At 46.0% G+C, this 16,979-nt stretch overlaps 1 protein-coding gene across 4 annotated transcripts; it reads right to left on the bottom strand.

The window, feature by feature from the left end:
* Positions 1-10,868: 10,868 nt before the first annotated feature.
* LOC123447418 (DEAD-box ATP-dependent RNA helicase 21) lies at positions 10,869-16,089 on the bottom strand. 4 transcript variants are annotated; one of them, XM_045124015.1, is made up of 3 exons: positions 13,731-16,089; positions 13,399-13,467; positions 10,869-11,171 (listed from the first exon to the last, which is right to left on the bottom strand). In XM_045124015.1, the coding sequence occupies exon 1, from the start codon at positions 16,008-16,010 to the stop codon at positions 13,815-13,817; it is 2,196 nt and encodes a 731-aa protein (XP_044979950.1). In that variant the 5' UTR covers positions 16,011-16,089; the 3' UTR covers positions 10,869-11,171; positions 13,399-13,467; positions 13,731-13,814. The 4 variants fall into 4 exon arrangements, with proteins under 4 accessions (XP_044979950.1, XP_044979949.1, XP_044979948.1 ...); XM_045124014.1 differs by lacking the exon at positions 10,869-11,171 and adding an exon at positions 11,306-11,685; XM_045124013.1 differs by lacking the exon at positions 10,869-11,171 and having other exon boundaries at positions 13,254-13,467.
* Positions 16,090-16,979: the final 890 nt, after the last annotated feature.

The raw sequence follows: 16,979 nt of genomic DNA on the forward strand, positions 1-16,979 counted from the left end.
GATAGCAATGTGTTGCAACTGTCTCAATTGTTTGCTAGGCTTGCTAGTGGTGATGCTCCTGCTTGCAACTACACTATCAATGGGCATGGATACACAAAAGGGTACTATCTTGCAGATGGTATATACCCTTCTTGGTACACATTTGTCATGAGCATCAAAGACCCCCAAACTAGGAAAGAGTGTGAATTCGCAAGGGCACAAGAGGCAGCCCGAAAAGACATTGAAATAGCATTTGGGACAATCTAGGTTTGCCATTATTTGTGGTCCTCCTCGGTTTTGGGACAAGCGTCCTTGAAAAACATCATGACATGATGTGTTATTCTTCACAATAAGATTATCAAAGATGAGAGAGGCATGAACTTGGAGTTCTTCTATGGCAATGTGGGTAGCCATGTCAAACCAGCTAGAGACCCTAACCGACTTAGAGCTTTTCCTTATACCTACAAAGAGATTGAAAATTCAAACACCCACTGTCAACTTCAGAAGGATCTCATTAAGCACCATTGGCAAAGGACCGGGCAGTAACACATTCCATTTTTTCCATTCATTTTCATTTCATTCATGTGTGATTTGTATATGGAACAAGTTTTGTATTGAATTATTTAGTTTGGCATGGTGATTTGAATAATTATTGTACTTTGGATGATTATTGTATTGTAATATTGAAAAATTTCTTATATTGCACATTAATAATTCTGATTTACGGGGTTTTCGGGTTGTGGGTCGACGCGGGGGCGTCCAAGCAAACCTCGCATAGCCGACCCGTAAAAGAGCATTTTCTTTGAATATCCTTTTTTACGGGTCCGTTTTTGCGTGGTCTGACTTTGTCCGTGCCCGTGCCGGCCCGCAAAACCATTTTTCTATGGATTGTAAATGAGTTTTGAGGGTCGATTTTATACGGGGTCTGCTAGAGATGCTCTGACTCGCATCTATTTCAGACGTTGATATCTACATAGAAGTTGTTCAAAAAGACAAGGAACATTACCTTAAGAAAAAGAATACAAGGAACATTATCTTATTGTTTGAACAATTAACTGGACTGAGGATAGATTTTCATGAAAGTGGTTTCCGTTTTGTTTTGGGGCCTAAAGAGAAAAATATTGATTGTACTAGCATTTTTACATGCGTAGAAGTGGCACCCACAAGAAAATTAAAGGGGGCAATGCATTTCAAATATTTAGATGTGCCTTTGAGTAACGTTAGGCTCAACAATGGTGATTGGAAAAGTATTGAGGAAAAACTAGATAAAAAGATACCACTACGAAAGGAATGCATTCTTATGGCGAGGGATTGTTCTCCTTGCTTACGAACTTCTGTATATTCTTCAAGCCAAAATAGTTTTCTCAAACAATAATTTTCTTCAAATGTTTGAGAAGTAAATCCATGATAGAAAGAGAAACATGCTCAGTTGAAATTTATAATCTTAATTACTAAGGCCACTTTTATATAATAGTGCATATATTCACCATTTTGCATGATAATGCTGCAAAATTACTTCAAGATTTACAAACTAGAATCAATATAATCTTAAACATCATAGAGCCTCCCCGCACAAGCAAAAACCTAATAAACCCTTACATCAAACAAAACTATTAATTTCATTTTCACAATAATGAGGTATTGGGGAACGTTGCATGGAAAACAAAAAAATTCCAACGCCCACCAAGAACAATCTAGGAGATGCACATCTATGAGAGGAGAGTTTGAATTTACATACCCTTGTAGAATGTTTAGCGGAAGCGTTAAAGAACGTGGTTGATGTAGTGGTACGTATTCGCGATACAATCACAATCCGTCCCACAAACTCCCGATTAAGCGCCTAACGGACGGCACCTCGGCATTCAACACACGTACAGCTTGATGACACCTTCACCTCCTCGATCCAGCGAGCGATGGTGAAGTAGCAGCCCGAGTCCTCCGACAACATGACGGCATGGTGGGGTGATGGTGGTGACAACTCAGCACGGCTTCGCCGTGCGATGTTTAGATGAGGAGAACTACGAGGGAGAGGAGGAGCAGCGTCGCGTTAAGTTGTCGTGTTGCTGCCCTCTCTCTACCTCTCTATATATAGGGGAAGGGAGGAGGGGACAGTGTTGAAAATATGCCCTAGAGGCAATAATAAAATAGTTATTATTATATTTCTTCTTTCAAGATAATCGTTTATTATCCATGCTATAATTACATTGAATGGAAACATAAATGCATGTGTGGATATATAGACAAAACAATGTCCTTAGTGAGCCTCTAGTTGACTAGCCTGTTGGTCAAGGATGGTTAGGGTTTCCTAGCCATAGACAAGTGTTGTCAGTTGATGACGGGATTACATCATTAGGGGAATGATGTGATGGACAAGACCCAAACTATAAACATAGCATATGATCGTGTCATTTTGTTGTTATTGTTTCCTGCATGTCAAGTATACATTCGTATGACCATGAGATCATATAACTCTCTGACACCGGAGGAATGCCTTGTGTGTATCAAACGTCGCAACGTTACTGGGTGACTATAAAGATGCTCTACAGGCATCTCCGAAGGTGTTCGTTGAGTTAGCATGGATCAAGACTAGGATTTTTCACTATGTGTGACGGAGAGGTATCTCGGGGACCACTCAGTAATACAACATCACAAACAAGCCTTGCAAGCAATGTGACTAAACAGTTAGCCACGGGATCTTGTATTACAGAACGAGTAAAGAGACTTGCCCGTAACGGGATTGAAATAGGTATGGCGATACCGACGATCGAATCTCGGGGAAGTAACATACCGACGGACAAAGGGAATGATATACGGGATTGTGTGAATCCTTGACATAGAGGTTCAACCGATAAGATCTTCATAGAATATGTGGGATCCAATATGGTCATCCAGGTCCCGCTATTGGATATTGGCCGGAGAGTGTCTCGATCATGTCTACATAGCTCTAGAACCCGCAGGGTCTGCACACTTAAGGTTCGGTGACGTTTTCGGTATAGTTATATTATTGATGTTAGTAACTGAATGTTGTTCAGAGTCCCGGATGAGATCCCGGACTTCACGGGTGTCTCCAGAATGGTCCAGAAATGAAGGTTGATATATAGGATTGTTCATTTGGCTTCCGGAAAGATTTCGGGCATTACCGGTAAAGTACGGGGAGTGACGAATGGGTTTGGGGGTTTTACCGGGAGGGGCCACCCACCCGGGAGAGGACCTAATAGTCCCATGGGTGGTGCACCATCCCTTAGTGGGCTAGTGAGGCCAGCCCAATAAGCCTATTTCGGCCAAAGCAAAAATAAAGGAAAAAGAAAAGAAAAAAAGGGAAGGAGGTGGACAAGAAGGAAAGGACTCCTCCGCCAAACCGAATTGGAGGAGACCTTCCTCCTTGGCTCGTCGGAGCCCTCCTACTTGGAGTAGGAGGCAAGGCAGCCTCCCTCCTGTTCCTCCTATATATAATGGAGGTTTGAGAGGGTTTTTGCTCCTCAAGCCTTTGTGCAAACCTCTCTCCATCCACTACTTCGTGACACCTCGTAGCTAGATCGGTTCGGCACGGCGAAGCCCTGCCGGAGTAGCTCCACCATCATCACCGCCACGCCGTCGTGCTGCCGGAGAACTCAGCTACCTCTTCGTCTCTCTTGCTGGATCAAGAAGGCGGAGATCGTCATCGAGCTGTACGTGTGCTGAACGCGGAGGTGTCGTCCGTTCGGTGCTAGATCGAGACGGATCGTGGGACGGCGACGATTTTGATTGCAAAGACGTTCCACTACATCAACCGCGTTTCTTAACGCTTCCCGCTTAGCGATCTACAAGGGTATGTAGATCCGATCTCCGTCTCATAGATGATCATCACCATGATAGGTCTTCGTGTGCGTAGGAAATTTTTTGTTTCCCATGCAATGTTCCACAACAGAGGGCACCCTAGGGTTACCCCTAGGGGTCGGCGGCCAACGGGTGAAGCGGTGGCGGCTAGGGTTGGGGTGGCCCCTCCCACTTGGGTGCCTTGCCACCCAAGTTGGGTTGGCCGACAACCTAGGGTGAGGCCCCCTCCCTTTGACCGAAATGGGCTGAGGAGTAGAGCGGCGCCCATCCCTTTGGTGGGCTGCGGTGCCCCCTCTCCTTCGCCTCCCGAAACTCCTTTCTGTATTCCGTCACTTCCTTGGTGTGCCCCGGAACACTTCCGGACTCCGATGAACTTCATCCTATATATCAATCTTCACCTCAGGACCATTCAGAAGTTCCTCGTCACATCCGGTATCTCATCCGGGACTCCGAACAACCTTCTGTCACCAACACAATGACTTGATTGTGCTTATATCGTTACCGAACCTTAAGTGTGTAGACCCTGCGAGTTCGAGAACTATGCAGACATGACCGAGACACTCTTCAGTCAATAACCAATAGCGGGACATGGATGCCCATATTGGTTCCTACATATTCTACAGAGATCTATATCGGTCGAACCTCGATGTCAAGAATTCAATCAATCCCGTATACAATTCCCTTTGTCCATCGGTATGTTTACTTGCCCGAGATTCGATCGTCGGTATCTCCATACCTAGTTCAGTATCGTTACTGGCAAGTCTCTTTACTCATTCCATAATACAAGATCTCGTGGCTAAATCTTTAGTCACATTGCTTGCAAGCTCATTGTGATGTTGTATTACCAAGTGGGCCCTGAGATACCTCTCTATCACACGGAGTGACAAATCTCAGTCTTCATCCATGCCAACTCAACAGACACCCTCGGAGATACTTGTAGAGCACCTATATAGTCACCTAGTTACGTTGCGACGTTTGATACACACAAGGTATGCCTCTGGTGTTAGTGAGTTGCACGATCTTATGGTCATAGGAATAGATACTTGACATGTAGAAAACAGTAGCAATAAACTCGCACGATCATATGCTACGTTTATAAATTGGGTCTTGTCCATCACATCATTCTCCTAATCATGTGATCCCGTTATCAAATGAAAACTCATGTCTATGGAGAGGAAACCTTGACCATCTTTGATCAACGAGTCAGTGTTTGTCTATGTACCCACACATGCATTTGAGTTTCCAATCAATACAATTCTAACATGGATAATAAATGATTATCACGAACAAGGAAATATAATAATAACCACTTTATTATTGCTCTAGAGCATATTTCCAACATGAGGCCTTTTCAAATGTAAGATTAGCAAATGGCTTGATTAATTTTTGGTCCTTAATAGGGAACAAACGTTCCCTAGAGAGTATGAGCATCATATATGCTCTTCGAAAAACTTTAAATTGTCTTAACTCCCAAATGATGTATTAGATTTACGGTCCGTCTTTACTGTTGGCTTTGTCTCGGCGAAAAGTTGGTACTAGATCACGTATGCTTAAGTTTCGACCAAAAAATGATCTTAAAAGTTGTCATGTGGAAATAAACAAAATTGCCATATGGTTGATATTAAGATTGGCACCTCATGACTTTGATACAAACAAGTTAACAACTTTGACACAAATAGAATGAGTACTTTATTGTGTGTTGGCAAGCAATCCATCTTAAAAATTGCCATCTAGTGGGTAATAAAGATATCAAACTTCCCATGTGGTAACTTTGATACCAACATGATGGCAACTTTGACAATAGTGCACTAATAACTTCATTTACCATGAGAGGGCAACTTTAGGGCCCAAAATAAGTTTGTATGAACATACCCGAGTGGGATCAAATTGGGAAGCACACGACGGTATGAAGTCAACGGTGCACCTCAAACCGCCCTTAAATGTCCAGACGGACCGGCACCCCTCATATCAAAAGCTCAAAAGAAACAAATCTAGGACTGATACGAGAAGGTCGGGGCGTGTTCGCCACGTTGGATCGTGTCCATGTTGGTTCACCACGATCCCGTATATATTCGTCATCATCTTCTTGTTGGACCAAGCCCTAGACACTCTACTCCACTCTAATCCCCTCTGCCCCGCCCCTAAGCTCACTTACGAAGATCTCTGGTATGGCGGGCAGCAGATCTGACTCCGACCATTCCGGATCCATCGACTTGGGTGTTGTCTCATGCGGGATGGAGGAGGCTATGACCATCCGCATTGCCCTCTGTCGCACGTGGCACGACTACGCCCGAAAAACTACGGGATTCGTCCAATGCGGATCCATTACGTTGGCGCTAGGCTGGCCATCTAGTGGCCTCCACCAAGAGAAGGCACCGTTGTTCGACTGCTGGTCCTCCTTGTCGCCGAAGAAGATCACTATCTTCTGCATGCCAAAGGAGCCCGCCATCGTGGATGCCGAGGGGCCCGAGAGTGAGGGAGGTGGTGCCAAGATCCGCGTGATGATGAACTGTCACCGCCTTCACCTACCGACGCGGAAAAGCACGACTTCAACACCAATGGTAGGCTCGGGGAGGAGGGGTGGGGGAGTCTGGTGCACAGCTTAAATAGTTATGGCCAAGCGAAGGGTCGGTTAACCCCGCTTCAATGTGGCATCCGCACACTGGACGGATTTGAGTCGGTTTCTCGGGACGCAGCGTCCACATTGAAGCGAGAGGTCGCATCCGTCAGCCGGCATCAATGCGAAGCGGGCACTCGATGAAAAATGTGGAACACACGGATGGGATTTTTGGGCGAGTCACGTTGTGAGAGGCGGACATGGCAGCGATATGACCGAGGCCATGTCGGCGGATCTCCCCTAGGTTTGATGGGGACATTGGGGGCACGCGCAATGCGGTTGAAAGGACGTGGATGTCGCCTAAAGGGAGGGTGAATAGGCGCTTTAAAATAACTACGGTTTAGGCTTGAACAAATGCGGAATAAAACTAGCGTTTAATTAGTCATACACAAGACCTAAAACAACTATGCTCACCTATGTACACCAACAACTTATGCTAAGCAAGATAAAAAACTAAGTGATAGCAAGATATATAACAAGAAACAATATGGCTATCATAAAGTAGAGTGCATAAGTAAAGGGCTCGGGTATGAGATAATCGACGCACGCGGAGACGACCATGTATCTCAAAGTTCACTCCATTGTGTATGCTAATCTGCATTCAAAGCGGCGTGGAGGAACAATGCTCCCCAAGAAGCCACTAAGGCCACTGTAATCTCCTCACACCCTCGCACAATGCAAGATGTCGTGATTCCATTAAGGGACCCTTGAGGGTGATCACCGAGCCCATACAAATGGCAACCCTTGGGGGCAGTCACTGAACCCATAAACTTTGGCAGCCCTTGGGGCGGTCATCGATGCATGTACAAATTGCTCGGGGCGACCTCCACAACCTAATTGGAGACCCCGACACTTGCCCGTAGCTTTACACCACAATGATTGAGCTTCGAGGCACCACCAAGCTTCTAGAATGCCAAAGCACCAAAGAAGAACAAGCTCTAAGGTACCAAGCATCCAAGAGTAATAAGCTTCTCAAACTTCACTTCCACGTATCACCGTGGAGAACTCAAACCTATGTACCAAATGCAATGGCAAGGGCACATGGAGTGCCCAAGTCCTTCTCTCTCAAATCCCACCACAACAACTAATGCTATGCAAGAAAATAAGAGGAAGAACGAAGAAGAACACAAAGAACTCCAAGATATAGATCCAATGGGTTCCCGTCACATAGAGGAGAAAGTGATTGGTGGAAATGTGGATCTAGATCTCCTCTCTCATTTCCCTCAAAAAGTAGCAAGAATCATTGGAGGCATTGAGAGCTAGCAAGCTCGAAGAAGGTCAACAATGGGGGGGAAATACGAGCTCAAAAGATGGGGTTCAATGGGGAAGAAGAACCCCTTTTATAGGAAGCGGAAAATCCAACCGTTACCCCCTCAGCCCGCACATGAGCGGTACTACCGCTCCAGGGAGCGATACTACCACTATGGTTGTGAGTAGCAGATCAAGAGGGAAGCAGTAGGGAGGTAGTACCGCTAGAGCGGTACTACTGCTGCGTGGAGCGGTACTACCGCCCATAAGGGGTAGTATCTCCACCTACATCCGCTCTAGATCCGCTGAGAGACCAACCAAGAAAACCTTGGTGAAATTGACGCGGTAGTAATAGGCGATACTACCACTCTTTGAGCGGTACTACAACCGAGAACTACCGCTCCAGAAACCGCTCAGTCCGACACGAAAAGTGTCGAGACCCCGAGGCAGCAGCACTGGAGAGGGTACTACCGCTGACCTGGGCGGTACTACCTCGGATAAGAGGTAGTACTGCTCCTGAGAGCGGTACTACTGCTTGAACCTTTTCAGGCAAAACACAAGCAACAGATGAAAAGCAAACTCAAACTTGTTGGATTCAGGACGACAAGAGCTATCCAAGAGCAAATCTTAATGATATAGAGATGTGAAACCTCTGCGAGTGAAGAACCGGCAAAAACTCCAACATCGAAAACAGCATAGAAGATGCATATGAACTCCGTTTTCGATGAACTCGAGCTTGTCATAAATACGATCATAAGCTCTAAAACTCACAAAGAGAAACACCAAACAAGAATCAAGAAAACTAATGCAAGAAGGGGAGTGGTGTTTTGGTTCCCGGAAGCATATGCTCCTCAGTGAACAGTAACATGAAAAAAAAAATGTTCTCAAAAAATTCTATTTTTTTTGCACATGATTGTATTAGTGTCGCAAACATGAATGTCAATTTTCATGCGATAAGGAGCAACGGTTTTTCGTTGACAAAAAAACAAATTTGAGGTGACATTTTAGGGTAACTTTTGGTGTTCAATTTATTTTTATTTTTTTGCACAAGCCAAAATGTTTAACCTTTTGCCTCAAAATTTATAGTTAGCATTTGGATGTGACTATGTACACAAATAAATTTTGTCTTGATTTTTTTTCATTTTGAACTTTTTTTGCCCCGGAAGCTTCAAGCATGATATCTTCGTGATGCTTTACTTGAACTTGCACGCTGTAATCTTGATGACGATCACCACATGATGTCATCCTCCATGAATTGTATGAGATATACACAAAACGTAATGGACAATGCTTATCATACCATGAGATCACTTTATCCCTCTCAGTACATCTTACACGTTTTGTGTGTTGATCAACTTGATTTACTCTTTGACTTAATCTTGATCAACCTTGTGTCTTTATGACCAATCTTTGAATAAAACCTTGAATACCAACTTGATCAGCATATAAACTCTTTAAAACCAACATATGAACTTCAGCAAGTGTCTATGAATAAATCCTTCGAATATAACTCAAAACAACCATTAATCTATAAAAATTATCATCAATTATCAAAATCAGATATAGGGAAATATGCTGTAACAGCGGTCTTTCACTCAGATTCTCGAAAAGTAACGCAGATCAGCGTAACTCTTCAGTCTTCGTCTATTTAATTAAGTATAATCTATCCCATCCTTGACAAAATAATTATCTCAAGCTTAATATATTTAATTAATTATAATCTACCCCATCCGTCACAAAATAACCGTCTCACGTTTAATATAATTTTATATTAAAACTAAGTATAAAGTTAGAGGGCTGCTACGCCTCCATCGCCGGATGTTTAGTAAACATTCGTCACCTCGACGACCGTCCGATCTACACGCGCAGCCGTCCGATTCGCACGCCGGGCTCCGGCTGATACTCAGTGATTCCTGAAACGACGGTTGAGTTGTAGAAACAATCGCTTTGTTGCAAAAAATAAATTTTGGACCCATTAATTCCCGAAAGAGTTTCAGAAACAGTCACTTTGTTGCAGAATTTTTTTCCCTCGTCTTTCCGCAACAGTAGATGTGTTGTAGAAACAATTTATGAAACAACGAACGGATTGCAAAAACAATTTCTCCAACTCCTGAAATAACAGTCGAGTTGTAGAAAACAACGACCGCGATGCAGAAAACTGGAGAGGGGATGAATGACTGCAGGGAGAAGCAGAGGGGAAGAGAAGCGAGGGCTGACCCAGGGCGAGGCGGGGCGAGCCGGCGCAGCGTGAGGTCAGCATCGGGCCATGGGGCAGCGGCCGATGGCCATGGGAGCAACGTGAGGTCGGCGTCGGGTCATGGGGCAATGGTCGACGGCTATGGAGCGCAGCTTGAGGTAGGCGTCCGGCCTTAGGGCGCAGCGGCCGACGGCCATGGGGCCATGGACCGACGGCGGCGACGGTTCACCGGACTTCGGCAGGCTCGTCACCGCGGGCACAGCTGCGGGTGAGGAACCCCGGCTTCAGCCCCCGTTCCTGAAACAACGCTCCAGTTTCAGAAAACGGTCGCGGCCAAATCGCTGGACGCGGGCACGATTTTGTCCGCCAGATGAAGGCAAGATCAACCGGACGAGAACGATTTTGTCCGTCAGATGAAGGCAAGATCAACCGGACGAGAAAGTGACGGATAGATCAACCGGTGGGTGGGAGGTGAGACTTTTCCGTAAAGTTAAGATATGTATTTTTGGGACGGAGAGGGAGTACGTACATAACTCGTACTCGATGCAATGCAATGCAAGGGATCCTACGATACGATTCAGCGGAACGTGCCAGATAAGAAGAGGAACTGCCTGTAGTACAAGATTGGCAGCATAAGGTTTTGCAGAACCTGAATGTTTACCCAGTCCGTGGGGCAAAGAGATATGTAGAAACGCTGGAAGTTGCCGCACTCGGACGTGTCACCCTCCTCCTTGGCCTTCATGCACCTGTGGCACTAGAGGTAGCGCACGTCGCAGTGCCGCGTCTGGTTCTGGGTCGGGAACCGGAAGTCGCACGGCGCCCACGGGCGGCGGCGTCGAGTCGGCCACGCTGCCGGGCTCTCGCGACAGGTGTCTGTTCCACCCGGAGGCACGTGTCATGGTGCGCGCACGTGTACACACCCACGATCGTTGCTACGGCACGACACGAGGTTCCATATAGACGTTGATCCAGCCAATCCAGGTCACACGACGCCAAGGTTCCAGGCAGCCAAACTGGAACTCACGATCGAATTCATTCACATCATGTACAGATAGGACTGACAGTACAAAACTAGTTAAGAGAATTCAACAGGGCTGGTCAATTTCATCGGAGAACTCACCATATACCGCCGATTGGCTCAGCTAATCTGCACTGCATCAGCACTTAAAATACACAACCTAGATCTAAGATGCTTTTGCCAAGTTCAGTGTAATCCTTCACAATATCATCATTGAAGCGGACAAGGAGTGGGGTTCCTGATGTTAGTGTGATGTGAAATGCAGCTGTTGCAGTGCTCACCCTGCTTTGCTTTCCCTAGCAAGTTATGACAAAAACGTAAAACAACATCTCAGTGTGCGACAAACCCACAATGCCATATTACCTCCGCTTCGGAAATAACCGACGTGGTTTTAGCTCAAATTTGAAGCACATAAAAGGAAGCCACGTGGTTTGAATGAAACGCATAACAAACAACACAAGGGTACAGGATGTATCTTAAGTTCGTAACTCTACGTTTGGAACACGGAACAAGAAGCCAGGTGGTTTGAAACAACATGAAAAAATCAAGCCAGGTCTGAAACAATACAAGGTTGCATCGTCAGAACATGACTTAGATTCATATATAACTATAACTATCTAAAACACCACACACATGTTCTGACTTAGATTCATATATAACTATAACTATCTAAAACACCACACACATCTGATATCCCTACCTACGCTAGACATTTGATGATTCGGTCCTCCATAATGATCCACAGCAGAACACACACCCTCAGCAGTTTATTCATGCCCAGAATTTGATGATTGGATGCTCGAGCAATTGCTGGGAATTTATAGTAAGGCATGAATATAGTACTCAAATAATTTGATGATTGGATGCTCGAGTACTATATTTAGAGCACTAGAATGGTAAGGCAGATTAAATTCAAATAAGCTTACAAACCTACAAAGTTCAGCACCTTAAAACAAGCATGCTCCCACCGGCACATCTGAATATGCATATTCCAGATTCTAATGATAATTGACAATAGTTAAAATCATGAAGAATGGTTTCAAGACATTTTAGCTGAAACGGTAACACAGATCAACAGAAACCTGAAATTATGCCTATGCCACTGCAAACGTCATTTTTTTATGCCATGATGCCCACTGCAAATGTCCGCTTCAATACCATTACATTAGCATCATCATCTGTTCATTTCCTATGTTAAGAGATATACTCCATTACAAAATACTTGAATTTCTATGTTTATAAGTCAAATTTCTGTATGTTTGACCAAATCTACAGAAAAATATACCAACATCTACAATGCCAAATTAGTTTCATAAATATTCATCATAAATAAATTTGCATACTCCACATATTTGATATTGTGGATATTTAAAAAATCTATATTAGAAACTTGAGAAATCTCGACTTAGGAAAACCTAGTAATTCCAATATTTGGAACAGAGGGAGTACTCCATATGAGTTTTCGAAGACTACCGAGACAACTACTGCTCACTCGAAATGGCCTCAAAAGCACTAAAATTCATCATGTCTCATGGGGCATGTGGGGGCGAGGTGAAGCCCACATAATGCGGTGAGAATGTGAGGCAGAAAGGGGCTGTGTGGGTTTCAGGGTTTCCAGCTGGGGTTCCCACGGTGTGGAAGGACTCTATAGTTGAAACTGAAAATAGTCTTAAAAATGCCACCATTTCTTCACTGAAGACCAAAAACTTAAAAATGTTAGTGAGTATACCTTTTGTTTAACAGGCAACAGTGGGTGTGCAATTTCTAAAAACAAAAGTACATGAGCACATGAAGGATCATCGGTCTAAGAGCACAAACACCTATGGTCTGATCTTCACAAAATATATCTGTGATTTACATCATAAACACAGAGACACAACAGATTAGGTTATCCAGCACAATTTCTTTGGTTTCAGCAGTATCAACTGATTCTAGAGGACTAAGAACAGAAATGACCAAATGAGTCAATTGCTGATAAGCCAAAACTCAATGAGATGGAACTTCCAATACTCTGAAAAATCATTACTCTTGCCAGTTATTACCCTCAGGCACATTGTGACACATATTATCAACGTGGCAATCAACAAACGCAAAACACAAAACAGAGCATGATCAACTATCTTATCTGCTCTCATATGACTACATATAAACAATTAACTCTAGCTGTGATCTCTCTCAAAAACTTCCTCAGGACAATCAATCCATAGAACCAACAAAGTATATTTCTACCATAACCACTCATCTAAGGCTAGTTATTCAACAGGCTTCAGCACCTATTCATAATCATTGTCTAGAACTCAAAGTTGAGCCAAACAAAAGCACTTTCTATCCATTCTTGAATAATAAAGTGTATCATAAAATTATAATGAGACCCAACACAATCGAAATTATTTTTTGACATTGTAACTGGGTCATTTTCAAGTCTCACTTTAGTTACATATAGCTTGCTTAAAAAGCAATACATAGCTCTAGAACTGAATACTGAAGTGCATAACAAAAAAAAGGAAACAAGAAAGTTGGCACCTCTTGAGACTAATGTTGAAAGAACCACATAAATCTCCACAATGAAGATCAAGATTGAGCATTTGCCCTCTGCAAAAATGATAGAAAATGAATCTGAAGCAATTAACTGGCTGTACAAAAAATGAACTCGGTTGTTTAACCTGCAAATAACACTTCAAAAGCAGTTGATGTTTGGGCATGACAGTTGCATTATGGCACCCACAGTACAATAAGATACATAGGTCCAGTTCTGAATCATCACAGAAATATTCAAATATACTTAGGTTACAGAGGTAGAAAAGCTGGTTTGCAAACAGGAAAAGATAACGGTTCAATTGTTATGATGTTTGTACCTCGTAAGTACTAATCTCGACACAGTAGAAGTTGCCCTGAATTGTACCCAAGAAGGATCTCTGCTTCTTCTGCAGCAGATTGCTTCAGTGAGATGCATAGACGGTGTCATTTCTTCTTGGAGGTCTATCAGGAACCGATCCTGGCTTAAACTTTGACGCCTCATGCCTGGCAAGTTCTGGAGGGACGGGACTATTGCTCTGAGTAAGCATCTGTTTCAGATCGAAGAAAATATCAGTGTTATCCAGAGTTAAGAATGAAGTCGCGAGTCCCTTCTTTCCTGCACGCCCTGTTCTTCCGATGCGATGTGTGTATGTATCAACTGAACTAGGCATCTCATAGTTAATAACATGAGCGACATCAGGAATATCAATACCACGCCCTGCAACATCAGTCGCCACAAGAACATTGAACCTGCGGTTCCTAAATCCATCAAGGCTAATCTCCCTCTGATCTTGTGACTTCCCTCCATGCAGTGCTGTGACGCGGAAACCTGCCTTGTCCAGATCCTTAGCACGGTTGTCCGCTGATTTCTTTGTGTTGCAGAATACAATGGCTGTCTTGTCCCCGAGATCTGTGAGTATCTTCTGGAGCCGTGACATCTTCTCTGACTCCTTCACCATGATCACGTTTTGGGTTATCAAATCTGTGGCCTTGCCAGCTGTACCAATTGTGACGACAACTGGGTTCCGGAGGTACTTCCTAGCAAGGCGCTCAACAGCAGGTGGCATGGTGGCACTGAACATATAAGTTGTCCTGTAAATCCTCTTCTCATCCAGTTCCTCTTCCTCATTCTCAGGTTTCAGGTTACTTGATGGCATCGCATCAAGGACACCAACAACCTGTGGTTCAAATCCCATATCAATCATCCTATCAGCCTCGTCAAGTACAACATAGTTGCACTGGTTGAGCACAGCATACCTTCTCTCCAGACAATCAAGAAGCCGACCAGGCGTTGCAATTACAACTTCGCAGCCCTGCCTAATCTTGAAACCTTGCTCCTCAATCGACTGACCACCAACAATGGAAACGACTTTAATGCCTAGATAGGTTGCAAACTTGACCGTCTCTTCCTCAATCTGTTGAGCAAGCTCACGAGTAGGTGCCATGACAACAGCATAAGGACCCTCGGCCTCATTGTCCTCGCTTATAGGCGGCAGGCGAGTAATGTACGACAGCATAGGAAGCACAAAAGCTGCAGTCTTGCCTGAACCTGTCTCAGCAATACCAATGACATCACGCTGCTGGAGACCAAGCGGAATGGCGGCCATCTGGATGGGTGACGGTTTCTTGTACCCAACCTTCTCAATAGCACGAAGCAGCTCAGTCCCAAGCTTGCTCTCGGGCCAGTTGCGCATCGGCCGGGGTATGCGAGATCCCTTGTAGGAGATATTGAAGTCCTCACGGAAAATACGCCAATCCCGCTCGGTCATCTCCTCGATGCCCTTCTCGGACCAGTGCCTGTCCACACGCATGTCAAAGGCATCATACATCTCCGCGGCCGCGGCCTTCTTCTTATCAGCCACATCATCCTCGGGCCGGTCCTCCACGCCGAACTTGCGGCGCTGCTCGGCGCGTGTCTCCTTCTCAAACACGGCGGCCGCCTTCTTCTGCTCGCGCCGGTCGATGCCGGCGAGGAAGCCACGGCCGTAGAGCAGGCGGGCCTCGTGCGGCGCCTGGTAGAGCATGTTCATGTCGCGGCTGGTGTCCTCCGTGTTCTCCCAGTCGAAGGAGAAGCGGAACTTCTCCGACGGCTTGATGACCCGCTTCTTGGGCTTCTTGGACCCCAGGTACTGCTCCTTGATGGCCTCGAGCTCCTTCTCCCGCTCCCGCTCCGCCATCTTCTCCAGCCGGTCCTTCTCCCGGTCCTTGTCCCGCTCCCCGCGCTCCCTGTCCCGGTGCTCCCGGTCCCGGTCGCGGTCCCGGTCCCGGTCCCGGCGGGAGGGCTCGTCGCGGTCGCGGTCGCGGTCCCGGTCGCGATCCCGATCTCGGTCCCGGCGGGAGTCGTCGTCGCGGCGGCGGTCGCGGTCCCTGTCCCGGTCCCGGTCCCTGTCGCTCCTGTCCCGGTCGGAGGGGTCGCGGTGGGACGAGGAGGAGGAGTCCCGGGGGGCGCTGGACGGGGGAGGCGGCGGAGGGGGGCGGGGGAGCGACTGGAGGACGTCGAGCGCGGAGCGGCGCTGGTCGGCGACGGCCGCCTGGCGGCGCTCGAGCGCGAGGCGCTGGCGCTCCTCCTTGGAGAGGAACACCGGCTTCGCCTCCATGGCGTCGAAGGATCGCTTCATGGCGGCGGCGGCGGCGGCGGCGGCGGAGCGAGAGGAAGCCCGTGCCGATGCGTGCAGCGGGGGAGGGTTTGCCGACAGACAGGTGCCTAGGAGAAACCGACCTGTAGCGGGGCCATTTTAGGTCGACCCAACGTGGGAAGGGCCCATCTCGGAATCGCAATCTGTTGGCCCGGCCCAATAACTATGTTTTTTACTTCTATTTCCCTTATTTTTCTCATTTGTTTTAAAAAAAAACTTCGGATTTATTGATCACTAGTGGTCATTGTTTTCTTTGTCCTGAACCGGCCGATGGAAGTGTGGGCAAGGATAGAGGATCTCCCTCTGGACAGAAGAACCAAGGAATTTGGGGAGGTCCTTGGGAACTGGCTTGGAGAGGTTGTGAAAGTGGATGTGGAGAACGACGGCTTTGCCAAAGGGAAATATCTTCGAGTCCGAGCAAGGATATCAGTCTATGAGCCGCTAGTTCGATACTTCAATCTTAAGGAGTCAGAGGAAGAGGAGGAAGGAACTTGGTTTAATTTCTCTTATGAAAAAATCCCTCACTTTTGCTTTGAATGTGGTAGACTGGTGCATGCAGAAGGCAAATGTAATCCACCAGTTGATAAGGCTGCACAATGGGGTGAATGGTTGCGAGCATCCCCTGGCCGAAACCCATTTGGCAAGGGAGGAGGATATGGAGGGTTTGCTAGTAACAGCTTAAGTGGTGAAAGCTCTCGCACTGGCGGGAGTGATCCGATAAAATTCCCGTCTGTCAGGGTCCGGAATATCCCCACAAAGCGCAACCTTCAGACCGAATTTTCGCGAGCGAGCTATTCTCACACAGGTGAGGGGACGCAGAGAGACAAATATGAGGTTACAAGCCCTGCTAGGGGATCGAGGAGAAGTGGTGATGCCGATTCCAGGGACCTAAGGCATGCCCTGGAAAAGAAAAGAGAGCTTGACTTGAGGGAGGAGCTGATTAATAAAAGT

This window comes from Hordeum vulgare, chromosome 4H (genome assembly GCF_904849725.1).
Source record: "Hordeum vulgare subsp. vulgare chromosome 4H, MorexV3_pseudomolecules_assembly, whole genome shotgun sequence".
NCBI classification, from domain to species: domain Eukaryota; kingdom Viridiplantae; phylum Streptophyta; class Magnoliopsida; order Poales; family Poaceae; genus Hordeum; species Hordeum vulgare.

Bases quoted from the DNA above. Each gene is read 5' to 3' on its own strand.
- LOC123447418 (XM_045124015.1), bottom strand. From the start codon at position 16,010: ATGAAGCGATCCTTCGACGCCATGGAGGCGAAGCCGGTGTTCCTCTCC.